A 16396-nucleotide genomic window follows, 5' to 3' on the forward strand; every position below is an offset into this window, starting at 1 on the left:
TCTTTGGTGTCTTTGCATGTGCTGGTCTGACGGCTTGCAGGATCCTGGCAGTGAATGGCCCTGACCTGGACGCAAAGAGCAGATTTGGAATTGGCGCTGGGGCACCCGTCTCTGCCCAGATTAGCCTTTGCTCTAATTGTTGCATCCTTTCCAGGATTAGGGCGGTTGCGTCACCAGCGGGTCCCGCCTGGAGGTTCCGTTTCACCGGCTCCCGCCTGGGGTTAGGCGGATTACCTTCAGTTCTAGCCTTGGTCGCGGAGCGGTTGGTGTGCGGTTGTGACTCCGCTTCCTGCTCCAACATTAGTCGGGGCAGAGGAGGTGGGCCCATTCCCAATAGTTCTGGTGGGTTCAGCGGTACCTGCATATGTATGATTGGTGCGGGTACCAATCCGCCGGTATTGGGTTGACTGCGCCTGGTGCTCCGTGATTGCTCGCTCTGCATTGGGTTAACGTTTGCCTCCAGCGCTTTCTTTAGTTCGTCGAATCTTGACATCAGTGTGGCCACTTGCTTTTGGGCCTCGGCCTTTTCTCTGCGCTCCTATTCGCTCTCCCTGTTTGCCTTGTGGAGGTCCGCCAATGCCAGCTCATACAAAGCGGCGAGGTCTTGGCCTGGTGGGCGACTGCTGCCTGGTCGGGCCTCCGCTGTAGTTTGAGTCAGCGGAACCTGGGGAGTAACCTGAGGTTCCACACTAGGGTTGACAGGTGTGCTGAATAGTGCACGGTTAACGTTAGTTGCGGGGTTGATGGGATGGGGGTTGGTGGATTGGTCCGCCTGCTCCTCGGCGTTTCCCCCGCTACCGTTAGTCATGGTGATTGTTGTGGTGGGATGGCCTTTTGTTCAAGGGTTCCCACAGACGGCGCCAATGTTAACGTCTAAGATTTAGTGGTGGCTAAACCTTGGTTAACGCTGGTCCGATGGGCGGACCGCTACTTGTGATGTAATCAATACTTCCGCTACCTGTCAAGTAAAATACAAAGGGCGTCAAAGGGAGACCGCGCTGGGCGGTCTTCTCTTCTCCGATGCCTAAGTTAGTCAATGTATTTATGTTGACAGAATAACAGTAGGTAAGTAGTAAATACATAATTAATTAGGAGAGAGGAGATAACCTTTTATAGGTGAGGAAGAGGTTGACCTCTTCCATGTTTTCGATGTGGGATTGATATGCTTCAGTTCCCAGCTTCTGGAGCTTCTGATGTTATCCTGGCGCGGCGCGTCAGCGGTGATTTGGGGGTGAGCCGGGGCTCAGGCGGTAGCCTTCTTGGCAGTGTTTCCGTAGGTCACTCCGTTGGTGGGAGTTGGTACTGCTGGCGGTAGCATGAGCGTGGCTCATTATGCTCATTATAGCTAATTATGCTTGGCAAATGTCCATGTAAGTACAATATGCGCACTACAGGCCTTAGAAAATCTTGGATGATAAAATCTAATGGGATTCTATTCGGAAAGTATCATCCCTGAAAGATATTATGGAAGAAAAACTGATTTTTTTTCAAATGAAAAAGATATGCATACTTAATAGACAATTTTTAAGAGGTTGTGAGGGATAAATGCATCTCAACCACATGTATATCAAAAGCTGAAATTATAACAACTTAAAATTGTGCATTTGTTTCCAGCAGTCAGATTCACTTGTTCCTCATAGTCTCTTAAAATCTGTCTCTTAAGTGAGCAAACCTTTACATACTCATTCAATTAAAACAACTAATTAATATGCAACCCTACAAATCAGAGAGTGGTAACATTGACTACCAAGACATCTTTCCTAGAAAATTGAAAATAAATATGCATTGACACCACTAAGATATATTCGAGTTTGAAACAGGGTTATCATTCTCGACAGTGGCGGAGCCAGAAATTGATCTCTATTGGGGCACTCGAAAGTTAAAAAAAAAAAAAAAATTTAACTTATAATATATTAAAATTTTAATAAAAAAAAATTAGAAAGATCAATATATATATATATTTTTAAATTACATATTTTCTTGATCAAACATTCAACTACATTCAAGGATAGTGTTAATATCACTACTAGAAATCTGTTCATAGACATCGCATGTTTTAAATCGGTCAGACTTGCACACGATGTAAAAACGTAATCTAACATCGTTTTACGAAAATACCGATTTAAATGTATATCATTAACATCGGGTCTTAAAATGACCGGTGTTAAAAGTTTTGTTTGAAAATTTGCGGGAACCTATTTTTGCAAAACGCGCTAAGTGTTTTAAGTGAATTGAAGAAGCGGGTACTAAATCTAAAAACTTTTACACTTAGAAAAAAATTTGCGCCCGACCCCAAAACTGAAACAGAAAACCCTAGCGAGACTCCTTCATTCTAAACTCACCCCAAACTGGATCTCCTCCCAAACTCAACCTCCATTCTGGACCCTAAGCTTACTCGAACTCGATCGCCGCCATTCTAGAGCTCCTCATTGCTTCCTTCTTCTACGTCCTCGGCTTCTTCGGCATCGACTCCGTCCAGTCCGTCATCTTACGCGCCTCCCACTACGACGGTGACGACGTCCTCATCAACTCCCGCTGCTGCCCTCCCCCTGCCAAACCCAAATTCGATTTCTTCTGCTTGAGGGATTCGAGTTGATTTTGCTTCCTCCAAAACCCTTTTCAACTCTTCACAGTTCGCCCTCCAAAGCGTTTTGTCCGAGCTCGTTGAAGGACAAGGTTTATAGGATCTTCTGCAGGGAAAAGCGTAAGCTCGCCGGTAGAAAGGGTAAGCTTCGTGATACTTCGCTTTTCTTTTAAGCTCTATCGTGAACTGGATTTTTCGATTTCCGATTTCAGATTTGTTTGGAATCATTCGGTTGTAGAGAAACTGTATTAGAACTATGTCTCCACTGGTCAGTCGCCGCTCTCTCACTCATCAAAACCCTAACTTTTTCTGCTTGAAATTTTCTAAATTCGTCGCCATTGTTGTTTGATTTATAATTCTGCATACTTGTTTGTGCTGTTTATAGGTGTCTATGTTGAGAATCAGTGCTCGGATAAAATCACTCAGCTCACGGATAATGTCTACGTTTGTCGCTCTGGATCGGTACGATTCTCATCTTCGTTACTGCCTAGACCTATCTTAATTTGTTGTCTTTGATCGAATTTTTGAGCATGTGGAGTTTTCGCAATTTGCAGGCTGCAGATTCTCAGGTTGTTTCCGACTATGTGAGGCACTTTCTTCATCAGCACACGTGAGTCTTTTTCAGCCTCTGTGCCTTTTATTTCACTGATTCGTATCGATTTGTATTGCGGTTTCGGGTTAATGGTTTACTGGATTTAATTGTGTATTTGTGTTTGTACAGCGTTCAGCTATGGCAGCCTGCTACTGTCAAAGTTGTTGCTAATCTCATCAAGCTACTGTCATATGGCAACAAGGTTAGGTTTGGTGAATTTCTCGCTTATTGATACTATTGTGTGAGCTTATTTGTAGTTCAATTAGTTGTTTGGGGTTTAAACTGTTGTTTTTTGGGCTTGGCAGAATATGTTGCAAACTGGGTTGATTGTTGGAGGCTGGGACAAGTATGAAGGGGGAAAGATTTATGGAGTTCCGCTTGGCGGCACAGTCATAAAGGTGCCATTTGCCATTGGAGGTATGCACGCTAAAGCTTTTTTATGACCCAGTTCTACAATTTCCTTTTCAATATAGGGAGTAGACATTGTGTGAGTGAATTTGTCTTTGTTTGCTTTGGGTGTGTAAAATCTAGTACTTGTGCAAAACAGTACAGCATATTGTTAATTGGTTGGAATTAGATGCTTAGTGAGTTATGGTCTCAAGTTAGAATACTTGTGAACTTTATGGATTATCATAATCTTGGATTTGGCTAGTATACGTCTGGATTACATGCCAGGAATTCATCTTGTGGTTAATGATATTGGCTTGTATCTACTGCATTGAAGGCTCAGATCAGGATGTCATAGCCTTGTTCTCTTTATATCGTGAGAACTGATTTCAATAGCATGCTTTGGTTCTAACTGGATATGATTTCCACTTTATGAAGGAGGTTCAATTAATGCGATACTTTTGCCTGTGGTTTGACCTGACATATTTTTCTGTGTTATAGGTTCTGGCTCCAGTTACTTGTATGGATTCTTTGATCAAGCATGGAGAGAAGGAATGACCAAGGACGAAGCGGAGGTATGAGTCTCTTGATGTTTGAAGTTTATTTGTTCAGTAATTAGCTCGAAACAAATTGGTCATGAAAAGTACTTGAGTTTCATGGGACTTGACCTGGTTTTATTTTAATCCCCTAAATGACTTGAAAAAATTAAAGGAGATTCTAAACTTTTTCATTTTTATGGATCTGATACACTACATTTAGGTAGTGATGATATCTTTCAAGCTTCTGCTGTGATAGCTAATGTTCAGTAGTTAATTAAGCTAATGGAAAAAAAGGATTGCTTTATGTGCATGATTAAAGACTTGAGCTAATCTCTAGCTTTATACTTCCTTTCCATGGGAAACTTAATTCCTTAATCTCAATGTGGTCCTATCACTGTTTCTCTGGCTGTAGTTCTTCTTTGCACTTGCGTGGGAATTGAGATACAATTGTGTGTGATTTCATTTGTTGGTTAGTTGGTTTGCAGGTTGCTTAGTTAACTGATGATGTATTTACTTTTGGCGTTATCATCAAATTATATTAGTACTCCAAAATGGTATAACATAAATCTGATTTTGAACAGGTTATTTAGCTTACATAATTGTTTGTTATATCAACTTTTTTACTTGAAAACAAGATATTAGTAAGTTTAGGAAAGACCTCCAAAAGTTACAGTTCGCAGTTCTGTTGTAGATTTGACAAGTCTGCAATTCTCTAGTTGCACTTTTCAAGTTACAGTTCGCAGTTCTGTTCTCAAGTTCTTTTGCCTCTTCGAATGAATGATATTCTTACTTCTCTAAACAAGGCATCTGATACCTAATATTTGTTCTGGCAAAAGAGGTTCCATTTTATGCTGCCGCTGATGAGAGGATTATTGAAATGCAGGGAGAAACCTTAAAGGTGCTCAAAGCTCTAGAAGCAGTCGTGTCTCACCTGAGGAAGTTTTTGGTTGATCATAGTGTTCTTCCTCTTTTTGAGAAAACTGTAAGCTTAAATTCTGCTGATGTTTTCTGTGATTTAATTTCTTCGCATTGTTGTTTATTGACTATGGGTGCATCTTCAGTACACTGCTCCAGTTTCTCAAGAACGCCAACCAGATCCCTGGGCTGACAAGTCGTTGCTTCATACTGCAACTCAGCCGTGAGTCGCAATTGGAATCACAACTCCCATCCTCTGGACTTTCCATTTATGGACAAGAGGCTTCTCTTTCTTCAATACGTTCTTCAGGACTTGGCCGTCCTGGTGCTCCTATTGTTACTCAGGTTCGTCTTTCTTACTGTTTCATCCTTTTAGCTTATACTTCTTACGTTGCAGTAACAAAGCTCATTTATGTCTTGACTTGCACTATAACACACAACCACAATCGACTTTATTCTCTTAGCTTTGGCTTTTCTAGTCCTAAACCTGATTTACATGGTATCATTAGTAATATTTGTGTCATGTTTTAAGCTCTAAATCTGAGGTCATGCACTCACTATGAAGTTGTATGTTTTACAAAAGGACTCGGTGTATTTGAGAACAAATGTCTTGATGTCGGTATTTCTTTTTGTTGAGTTTAGTAATACCAAAAATCACTGTCATTACGTTTATGTTGCACTGTGAAACTGACTTTGTCATTCTCTTGCAGGGCCTTGGATTACAAGTTGTGAAATATTTGGCTGCCAAATATGAAGAGCTAGGGTGTGAAGTGAAATGGATGGGCAAGCCTGATAAGGTGATCTAGTCACATTGGTCTGGTTACCGGTGTTAACTTCACTTCATGTGAACCTTTAGCTTAATACATATTTCTCTTGCACTTGACTGCCAAGATCAATTTTGAGCAAGGCTAGTTTTTGCTTTGAAGCAAAGTTTGGTGTTGAAATTTTGTAGATTGTTGCTCATATGTTTCTAGGCTAGCCTTTGTAGGTTTTGGGGTTTTCTTTTGTGACATATGTTCAATCATGAATTTGGAAAGAAAATTAATGGAAAGCCCCAATTTTTGGATGATTATGAAATGCATTTCTTTTCCTAGCAGCAGCTAGATGCAAACTTAGCTCATCACGCTTGTCAAAATGAAGTGAAGTATATATATAAAAGCATAACAAAACAGTAATGCCAAGGAAAACGAAGTCACTTGAGAGTTTAGAAATCAGTATCAAAATGAAAATCGATGTCTTATGATTATCAATGTATCGAGTTGTGTCCGCAGAACCGATGTACTCAAAACCACTGCACATCGATTTTGCAAAACAAAAGCGATGTCTACAATGAAACAACACATCGGTTCTAGAAAAAGCAAGCGATGTACATAAAACCATTGAACATCGTTTTGCTTAAATGAAAACGATGTACTGTGTTAAATGAAACATCAGTCCTTAAAAAAAAACCGATGACGCCTAAAGATACAGACATCATTCCTAAGAAAATAATGTGCCAAACTACATGTAAAAATGCCCACGAACAAACAATACTCATGGCAACTGATGTCTACAAGTGTACTAGACATCGCTTCTGGAATAGAAATCGATGCAAATGTTCACGTAGGTATTGTTCGACATATACTTTATTAAGCATAAAATGTGAAAATATGAAGAATTAGACATACCTAACATACAAAAATATGATGATTATAACGATTATACATCGATTTGTTTTTTAGAATCGATGTTGGTTGTTGTCTGGGACATCGGTTGAAAACGCGCTTATACTGATGTCTATACTTTTCTCTACACCCACTAAGACATCGGTCGAAAATTAGTTTAACATCGGTCCAGAACCGATGTCTATGAACAAAATTCTAGTAGTGTATTTTTGTGTTGAGAAGCTAGAATGGCACTAATGTTATAAAAAGGAAGAAATAAAAAAAAGTTGACATATTGTGGTTGGTACCAACACTCGAACCAGTGACCAGGCTCAAGTTCTTAAATACCTCCACCAGACCACCACTGCATCACAAGAGCTGTTCATGTAACTATGACACCAGAAACATATAAAAAGAAGATCTGACTGGGGCACGGAACCCACCGTGCCCCAACGTGGCTCCGTCTCTGATTCTCGACAACGCACAATCGAGAACTAAAGATGCAATGATATATATATAATGAATGATTTACCTTTTAAGAGCTTCACAAAGATTAGTTGGATGTTGATCTTTCAATAGTTTTAGTTTTCAACTCAAACACTCACATTGTTCTAACCTAGACCTAAGACTTAATATTTTGTATATGTGTGGGGAGCACTACTTGGTGCGTGCCGTATCCATAAGAACCCCGACATTGCTCAAATTGCTGCCACCCATCTATTTGAGCTTGAACCTAATAATATTGGAAACTATGTGATGCTCTATAACGTATATGCATCAGCAGGAAGGTGGAGTGATGTTTCAAGTGTTAGGAAGCTGATAAGAGAAAAGGGTCTGAAAAAGAACCCTGCATATAGCTGGGTTGAAACAAAGAATGGGAGCATCGAAAAGTTTTGTGCAGGTGAAACCAGTCACCCCGAATACAATGAGATTAAGAAGGCGTTGGACGATCTTGAATGCCAACACATAAAATTCTTATACTAAGAAAACAAAGGCAACAAAAGGAGGCGACAGAGGATCGAAAATTGTCGGATCAGAATGTAGGGCTGGGATTTAGAACCGAAAATCCGAAGGAACCGCACCGAACTGCACCGAAAGGGTCGGTTCGGTTCGGTTCTACAAAATATGACACTACATTTTTTTCGGTTCGGTTCCTGGCAATGTATTCTCGGTTCGGTTCCGGTTCTTACTTTCAAAACCCTCTTGAAACCGAAATACAGATGTCAGTGTATAATTGGATAATATGACCGAGCTTATTTCTGTAAAATAGACTCTTTCTCATGTGATCAGGCACCAAGTTAGTCTTCCAATGCGATCATAACCTTCCATTTCTGTCTTTTATTCTAATAAAATACAAACCTCACCCTCCCTTTCCCATTTCTCTCTGTCTCTCGGTCGTCCACCACCTCCCTTTCTCTTTCTTTATTCTCTCCTTTTCTCTTTCTTTATTTCCTTTCTCTTTCTTATTCTCTCCTTTTCTCTTTCTTTATTCTTTCTCTTTCTCTGTTCTTCTTTCTCTCTCTCTCTTTCTCTTTCTCTGTTCTTCTTTCTCTTTCTCTGTTCTGTCTCTTTCTCTTTCTCTATATTCTCGGTTGTACCAGACTACTGGAGGCATATTTCAATATTTCATCAATTTGAATCGATCTTCTCTTCTTCTTCTTCTTCAGAACTACTGGTATGAGATTTCTCCAGATCAGCCATATTCTTCTTCTCCTCCTCTTCTCCTCCTCCTCCAGTTCTGCTGTGTTCTTTAATGGAGAAACTGAGAAAATTGCAGAACATAACGTGGCTGGGAAGCTGAGAAACTGGATAGGTTTGCTGCTGTTTTGCTGTGTGTACAGGAACCGGTTACAAGCCGTAACCGAACCGTTCCAAGTCGGTTCCGGTTCCAAGTCGGTTCTGGCAAAAAAATGTAGCAACACCGAACCGGAAAAACATCATCGGTTCCGGTTCCGGTTCCGGCAAAAAAATTGAAAAACAGAACCGAGTCCAGCCCTATCAGAATGGCATGGCCAACGAGATCGAAGAAAATGAAGTGGATCCTAGAGTTTGCGCCAAGGGTGACTTAACTGATTTATGTTTTAACTGATTTATTTTTATTTGTTATGACTTGTTTATTTGATTAGGTAAACATTTTGGTCCGATGATATATTCAGAAATCATGTCACTAAAACTTTGTTTCACTCACCATTATCAATGGTCATGTCACCATTGTCACCGAAGATATACTAGCTTAACTGAAAGGATACATTATCAGTCTTCTTTTCTTAAAAATGTTTGTATGATATATATTTGTTAGCCCTACACATATGATTAGTTTGAAAATTGTTGTGAACCTGTTGGTTTTAATATTGCACATTTTCAACCGATCTGTATTGATTATCAGCTAATGAGATACCAAAGCAATAATGGTAACCAATGAGTCAATTCATTGAGTTCTTATATGAATAGATGGTTATTTGAAGCAACTGTGCCATTAATATTGCTGTCGCAACTAAAAAAATGATGGTGGAAGAGAAATCAGCATAATGCTGTGCATTTTTAGTTTCCACAAATATTTGAAGGTTTATGTCAAACAATACCGAAATAAAAGCAAACAACAAATATATAAATATCAATTTGTATGAAGAAGTGCAACGAAAAAAATCTTAAATACACCATTTTCATATGATAACAATGAACTCAGTATTAAACAGACTAAGAACACAAAAATTATGCATCAATTTCATTATAACTATGGAAAACATGCATCAGTAATTTAGTTTGTTTCTACTCTTTACTGTTCTCTTTTTTAATTAAAAAGATGTTTTCCTTTTAGTCCGACACTCGTTTTACGTGTTCGAACATGAAATATTGTAATGGTAAATTAAGCATGAATTTATAGTCCACTGTTTTTTCTTTTTTTTTGCAGCATTTAAACCGTCAGATTTGACCTTTAAATATTCAAAGATTACATTAAAAAAAATTTGAAACGACGCCTGAGAGATTCGAACTCTCGCGGGGAAACCCCATGTACTTAGCAGGCACACGCCTTAACCACTCGGCCAAAGCGTCGTTATTGTTTTGTAATCTTGGCTTGCCAACTTTACCAAGTTCTTTGTTTTGTTGTTGATCGAGACAGGAGCCAAGGGTCATATTGAAAAGAAGAGTAATAGCCCTATAAGCGAGACCTATGATGCCTAACAACTATTTTTCCTTGCATTAGATGAATGAGGTGTTATGATGGTGTGGACCTGTGGTCCAACACATTATGACAGACAAATTGATTTTTATGTATAAATTTCTTTTTGGTACACTGGAGGATCCAATCCCTAATCTAACTTAATTCTAATCCAATTGCCAACCTCTCTCACCACTCAGGCTAACCCCAAGGGCTTATATATAAGTTCAATTGTAATAGTCAACAGATAAATGGTGAAGAACATAATATAAATTGTTTAGTTTTTTTTTGTTCTAGGAAAGTAATTGATCATTTAGATTTAGGGGGGTGTAATCAATTAAGATTTTAAAAGATTTTGTTTGAGTTTTTATAATCAATGGATTTATTTAATCCAATTAATCCACGGATTGTTTAAATTCTATATAGACTCTTATTGATTCCAATGGATTGATTTACTAGTATTTGTTTAGATTTTACAAATCCTTATGATGTTTTTGGTAGGTTAATTTTTTTTTTCTTCTTCTTTAATTAAGCTATGGATCCAACTATAATGCTATATCAATGACAAGAAAGTATGGCAATCTACCATTCTTTATGTTGTGTATAATGATATATGAACAATAAGAGAAAATTAACCAGCCAAAATGTTACACAAAAAATAAAGTAGTAAACTAACGACATAATTTATTTTATATCTAATTTACAAAAGAATCATTTTTTTTTTGAATGAAATTCAACATTTATATTCCGCACAAGTCAGAATAGGCCGTTACATACTCTTCCGCTGATAGACAGACAAGAAGCTAGTGGTAGTGCCCACAGGTGGTACATACATATAGTCCTACTCATTATACATTCTAAGACGTAGAAATAGCGGATAACCTCCTTCGGTACTACTCCAGAGACGCTAGAGAGACATAAAGCATAAAAATGCCTAGTTTCCTAATACAAGGAATTATTGTAAATAGATAAACTAAAAACATATAGATGGGCCTAGGGCAAACATCCCAGCCCCAATTTGTAGGCCCAAGAGCATCCAAAATGGTAATCCAACTCCAGAGCCCATTAAGCAGCCTTGGCCCCAGCCCATCATCCCGGACGACATGTCGTACGTCACCCGCCCGGCGACTCCGCCCGACCTACACTGCCATGGCCCTTGCCGCCTCGATTTAGGCCACCACGACCACCCGCCGCGACTTTCCACCGCGACCATCCGCCGTTGTGACCCAAACCGCTGCGCACCACGCCAGCCCAGCGCACGCCGTCGTGAAGGCCCAACTCTGAATCGCGTCGGTCTAGCATCCCCCTGTCTGCACCACCACCGATTCAGAACCAGACACCGGTCTTGCTTAGCACAGTCACGCCGCCGGTCACAGAGCACAAGCTGCAAGCCGCCTGGACCTACCTCGAGCTCAACCACCGATGGAGCCCTCATGAAACAAATCGGGTCGAAGACCTGTCCGGCAGCAGATCCCAACGCCGGCGAGGCCGGAGGCCCACACTGGTCGGGTCGCCGCCGGACGAGCTCGAGTTATCAATCGGAAAGGAACCGGTCTTGGGTGTTAGGGTTTCTCGAGGAAGAGGAGAGAAAACCTAACTATATTTACAAAAGAATCATGTGTGTATGTATCATCTTAATAATACCATTGAAAGTTAGCTTAATTAGCTAGAAGGATAAGGCTTTTAGAGTTATAGTGATAAAAATAAAATAAAAAATTATTAGATGAGGGCATAGGAAGATAGTGGGAAAATAGGTCTAACACAAAATGGATGAGTGTCACCTATTAAGACCTGCTTTTTTTTTTTTTTTTTGGTGAAGAGCTTCTTCATTTTTTGAGTGAGAAAGAATCCATCAAAATCTCTTGGGAAGTGGTTGGATTGTTTTTGAGTTTTGATATGTATAAAAAGTACTATAAAATCCTCCAAAATCTTCATTATACTTCTGAATATTAGCATATTTAAATTGATAATTTTAAATCTTAATTGAATATATCAAGATTTTAAAGGACTGTTTAAAATCTTAGTTGAATACCCATAGACTTCTAACATACAAAAAAATCTTGTAGACTCTTAAATGAATACACCCCCCCTTAATGAAATAAGAAAACAAGTCCAAAAAGAAAATCAAAACGAAAATTTGAGTCATTCTAAGCATAATTCGTGCTACACACCTTTGGATATCTAGGGTTCATGGTCTAAGTGCCACACGATTTTAATAGGTTCCTTACATTCATTCTTGTGGATAGAAATATCTAGGGTTCATGGTCTAAGTGCCACACGAGTTTAATAGGTTCCTTACATTCATTCTTGTGGATAGAAATATAATTGGGCAAACTTGGTCTAAGTATATTATTATCCTATATATTAATCTAACAAGAGTTAAGATGGTTAACCTGTAAGTTAATTTGGCATAAAAAACCCTATGTCGTCGCACCAAAACTCTAAAACAGTAAATCCAAACAACGATCTTCGTCGACCCCACTCACGAGAACCTCACCATGTCATCGATTGATGATGTCACTGCTTCTTTGCCGCTTTCTTAGACCTAGCTGGATCCAATGTCGTCGACTTCTCACGCAAGAATGGCGGGGGACAGCGGCGTGCAACGCAGTCATACCTGGTGGCGTCGCCCCTTGCACCTCAACCTGCAACTCTGAACGATCTTCGACGTTTTTTCAAGCTCGTTTGGGTCTTGGATCGTGGCTTTAAGATTCAGGAATGAGAACACAATGGTTTTATCCTTACTTTTGATCTGTTGCGAGACTGAAACAAGGTCTTATGTGGAGGACCTTGGCGTTTCAACCAAACCCCCATTGTGCTTTAAGAATATGATGGTGTGGCTCCACTGCTATCTCTTGCCCAAAATCCACTCTTCTTCTGGGTCCACATCTCCAACATCCCTCCACTGTTTGACGTACCCAAAAAGTTCCCTGATATTTCTTCTGTTGCTGGAGACTATATTGAGTATGATGAAAAGTTGTTTACAAATCGAGGCTAGGTGAGAGTAAGGGTTTCACATGAAATATTGAAACCCTTTTCCCTTCAGAAAACCCTAAAGTTGGCACCTAGGGTGGAAGCGAAAATCTCCTATTTCTTTGAAAACCTCGTGGGGAAATGTAACCTTTGCCAACTGATTTACCATGAGGAAGGCAGACGTGCTCTGTTTGGGAGTATAACCGAACCAAACCTGATGCACAAATCAGGGGAGAAGCAAATGGAGATTACCAGTCCATCTATCAGCTTCATTGCGAACCAATTTGTTAATGGAACTTTTAAGTTCCAAGGCCTCCAAACCCCTATTCTGCCTTTGGTGGGAAGAAGTCTGTTTGGCAAGGAACATGGCAGTGGACGCAAACCATTGGTGTTGCGCCGGAAAGATAGCAATGACAGCTCAGATGACTTGCTAGCCATTGTCCCCATGGAGTAGGCAAGGTCAGAAATGCAGGTTAATAAGGCCACGGGCTCTAACACTGAACTTGTGTATCTGGATGATGATAACAAGAGAGGCAAACCTACTTCCCTTTATTCCTCTCCCAAAAAGCTAAAAATTCTTCTTCTTGAGCTATTCCAAAAACCTGAGCATGCTGTGGCACCTGCAAAGAAGCTGAAGATGCCAGAGTTCACATCAAAGTTTTCTGCTCGGTTGCTTAGGATGATAGAAGCGCCTAGCAGGATCTTGGTGCCTAAAGAAAACTTGCCATCTGTACAAGCTGCCCCAAAAAAGAAGAGAGGAAGACGGTTGGGTTCCAAGAATAAGAACCTACCAACGTTGAAGAAGGTGATTAATGCCCAGGAACTCTGTTTTGCGTATTTTACAAACCTCCTAGTCCTAGTGTAAAGGGCAAGTAGAAAATTTAATTTAATTTTAGGGAAAAACTCACAAACAGTACCTGAACTTCAAGCCACTAATAACTTTCGTACCTCAAGTTAAAAAAATATCAGATTGGTACCTGAACTTCTGACCCCGACCCAATATCAGTATCTGGGAACAGTAAAATCGTTAACGAAGTTAATTTTTGAAGGGTAAATCTGTCATTTCACTGTTCATCATCTCCAAAACTCTCCCCTCTCTCTATGCAAACCCAGATTTTTCATTATCTTCTTCATACCTCACACACACAAACCCAAATCGACCAAAGGAGAGGTGAGAGGAGTTGGTGGTGGATGGGACGGTGGCCATAGAAGAAGTGAAAGGTTGGTTGATAGTGGTGATGAGGTATGAAGAAGAAGAAGAAGAAATCTGGTGTTGCAGAGAGAGTGGAGAGTTTTGGAGATGATGAACAGTGAAATGACATATTTACCCTTCAAAAATTAACCCCGTTAGCGATTTTACTGTTCTCAGGTACTGATATTGGGTCGGGGTCAGAAGTTCAGGTACCAATCTGATATTTTTTGAACTTGAGGTACGAAAGTTATTAGTGGCCGATAGGTCAGGTACTGTTTGTGAGATTTTCCCTTAATTTTATCTTTTGACTTGGGGCGAGTTTTGCCCCGAGGTGATTAATTTAAAAGCAGTTTTAGTTGTGCTGTGAGTTTGGCACACGCAAACTAGTGTTTTAACACATGAACCGGATGATTATGAAATTTGAATTTAAAAATACGATACTCACAAAAGGGGTGAACGAGTAGATTCGCTTAGGATCGATTGCCCTTATAGGATGGTAAGTAAACTATGTTCTAAAGAGGACTCCTTCAAAAAAAAAAAAAAAAAAAAAAAGAGGACTCCTTCAAAGTTGAAATGCAAGTACCTCCTAATTTTTGCATGATATTTGATTCTCAAAATTACTGTTCATTCTCTATTCCATATGCGCATAGGAATCCTTCAAAACATTAGCCAAGTCTGAAATTACCAACTTTTTTTAGATAAAATATTAACCATTTGACTACCATCATTTTCAATTCAATTTAATCAAATGGGTTGCATTAATATGCACAGTTTACAATGGTGGAATATTTCCAATTGGTTGGGATAAAACTTTTTTGACGAAATATGCTAAATACTTACTCGGGAAAATCTTACAAACCGTACCTGACCTATCGGCCACTAATAACTTTCGTACCTCAAGTTCAAAAAATATCAGATTGGTACCTGAACTTCTGACCCCGACCCAATATCAGTACCTGAGAACAGTAAAATCGTTAACGGGGTTAATTTTTAAAGGGTAAATATGTCATTTCAATTTTCATCATCTCCAAAACTCTCCCCTCTCTCTGCAATACCAGATTTCTTCTTCTTCATACCTCATCACCACTATCAACCAACCTTTCACTTCTTCAATAGCCACTGTCCCATCCACCACCAACTCCTCTCACCTCTCCTTTGGTCAATTTGTGTTTGTTTGTGTGAGGTATGAAGAAGATAATGAAAAATCTGGGTTTGCAGAGAGAGAGGGGAGAGTTTTGGAGATGATGAATAGTGAAATGACAGATTTACCCTTCAAAAATTAACTCCGTTAACGATTTTACTGTTCTCAGATACTGATATTGGGTCGGGGTCAGAAGTTCAGGTACCAATCTGATATTTTTTGAACTTGAGGTACGAAAGTTATTAGTGGCTTGAAGTTCAGGTACTGTTTGTGAAATTTTCCCATACTTACTCAGATACCATTTTCCTCTAGCAAATATTGATTTGGTGCTTCATTGACTGATTTGTACGCAATATTCTCATAAGTTTTTTTTTTTTTTGATCAAAGAAGAACTTCATTAATAATGAACTGCTTACAATGAGTTTTAGGCGACATCTCTGAATCAGAAATGGCCTCTAGACTTCACACTGGAACTCTATACTGACTGACTCTAAACTTGCACTACAACTGTATGACAAAGACAAAAGCGCAGGAGCAGTGAATCCTTGACATCTCACCTCTCGTCCAGCCGGTAAGAACTTCGAAAACTAGACAACTCACTTGTGTCGACACTAAACTCACCAACCAGAGTCCTCCTAACCAGCTTTGGATCGACCAAGCCAACACTCATTGTGACCTAAACTCGACCAAAAAGATTGCCGGACATTCAGACCTGGGACTAAAGAAAACGCCATCACCACCCTATTGTCAACACCATCCATCCACCACTGCTCCAAATTGCCATTGCCTCAGACCCGATCCCAGACAAGAAGGACCCACTAGAAGGCCAAGGATGATTGTCTATGCCATAGCCAGACGTTTTCGCCACCGCTGCTGACCCAACTCCAGAACAGGAACGTCCCACTAGAATGCCGAAGAGAAGATTGTCTCTGCCACAACCTGCAGTGACCTATTTCTAACAAAACCTTAAAATAAAACCAAACCCTAAAGCACTAGTAACAATCAAGCCCTAAAGGTAGAAACTTATTAACCCAACTAACAAAACAACCTAAAAATAAAAATAAAAAACATCCCATCTTGGACCCAGAGTGGAACCCCAGGCCCAGACCAGGCCCACCATGGAACAAGCCCAGAGAGGCTGCAACTCTTACTCCCAGCCCACGACTGCTTCTGCAGGGGCAGCATCGTCATCACCCCTTCATCACCGACGCGCCACAGTTGCTGTCGGACCCCGCCACCATGTCCAACAATGGCACAGCAGAAACCGTCC

At 40.0% G+C, this 16396-nt stretch overlaps 1 protein-coding gene and 1 non-coding gene across 2 annotated transcripts; one reads left to right on the forward strand and one right to left on the reverse strand.

Moving 5' to 3' along the window:
- Window positions 1-2514: 2514 nt before the first annotated feature.
- On the forward strand, window positions 2515-6081 carry LOC133714534 (proteasome subunit beta type-6-like; the record flags this gene model as incomplete). Its single annotated transcript, XM_062140660.1, has 9 exons — window positions 2515-2725; window positions 2970-3046; window positions 3139-3194; window positions 3306-3378; window positions 3482-3593; window positions 4065-4138; window positions 4986-5084; window positions 5164-5362; window positions 5728-6081. Coding segments are annotated over 8 exons (783 nt in total), but the record flags the coding sequence as incomplete, so codon positions are not given.
- A 3551-nt stretch (window positions 6082-9632) lies between these two features.
- On the reverse strand, window positions 9633-9714 carry TRNAS-GCU (transfer RNA serine (anticodon GCU)). The gene has a single exon. It is a non-coding gene; the product is annotated as a tRNA-Ser (tRNA).
- Window positions 9715-16396: the final 6682 nt, after the last annotated feature.

The sequence above is a fragment of the Rosa rugosa genome, chromosome 6 (assembly GCF_958449725.1).
Source record: "Rosa rugosa chromosome 6, drRosRugo1.1, whole genome shotgun sequence".
NCBI lineage: Eukaryota > Viridiplantae > Streptophyta > Magnoliopsida > Rosales > Rosaceae > Rosa > Rosa rugosa.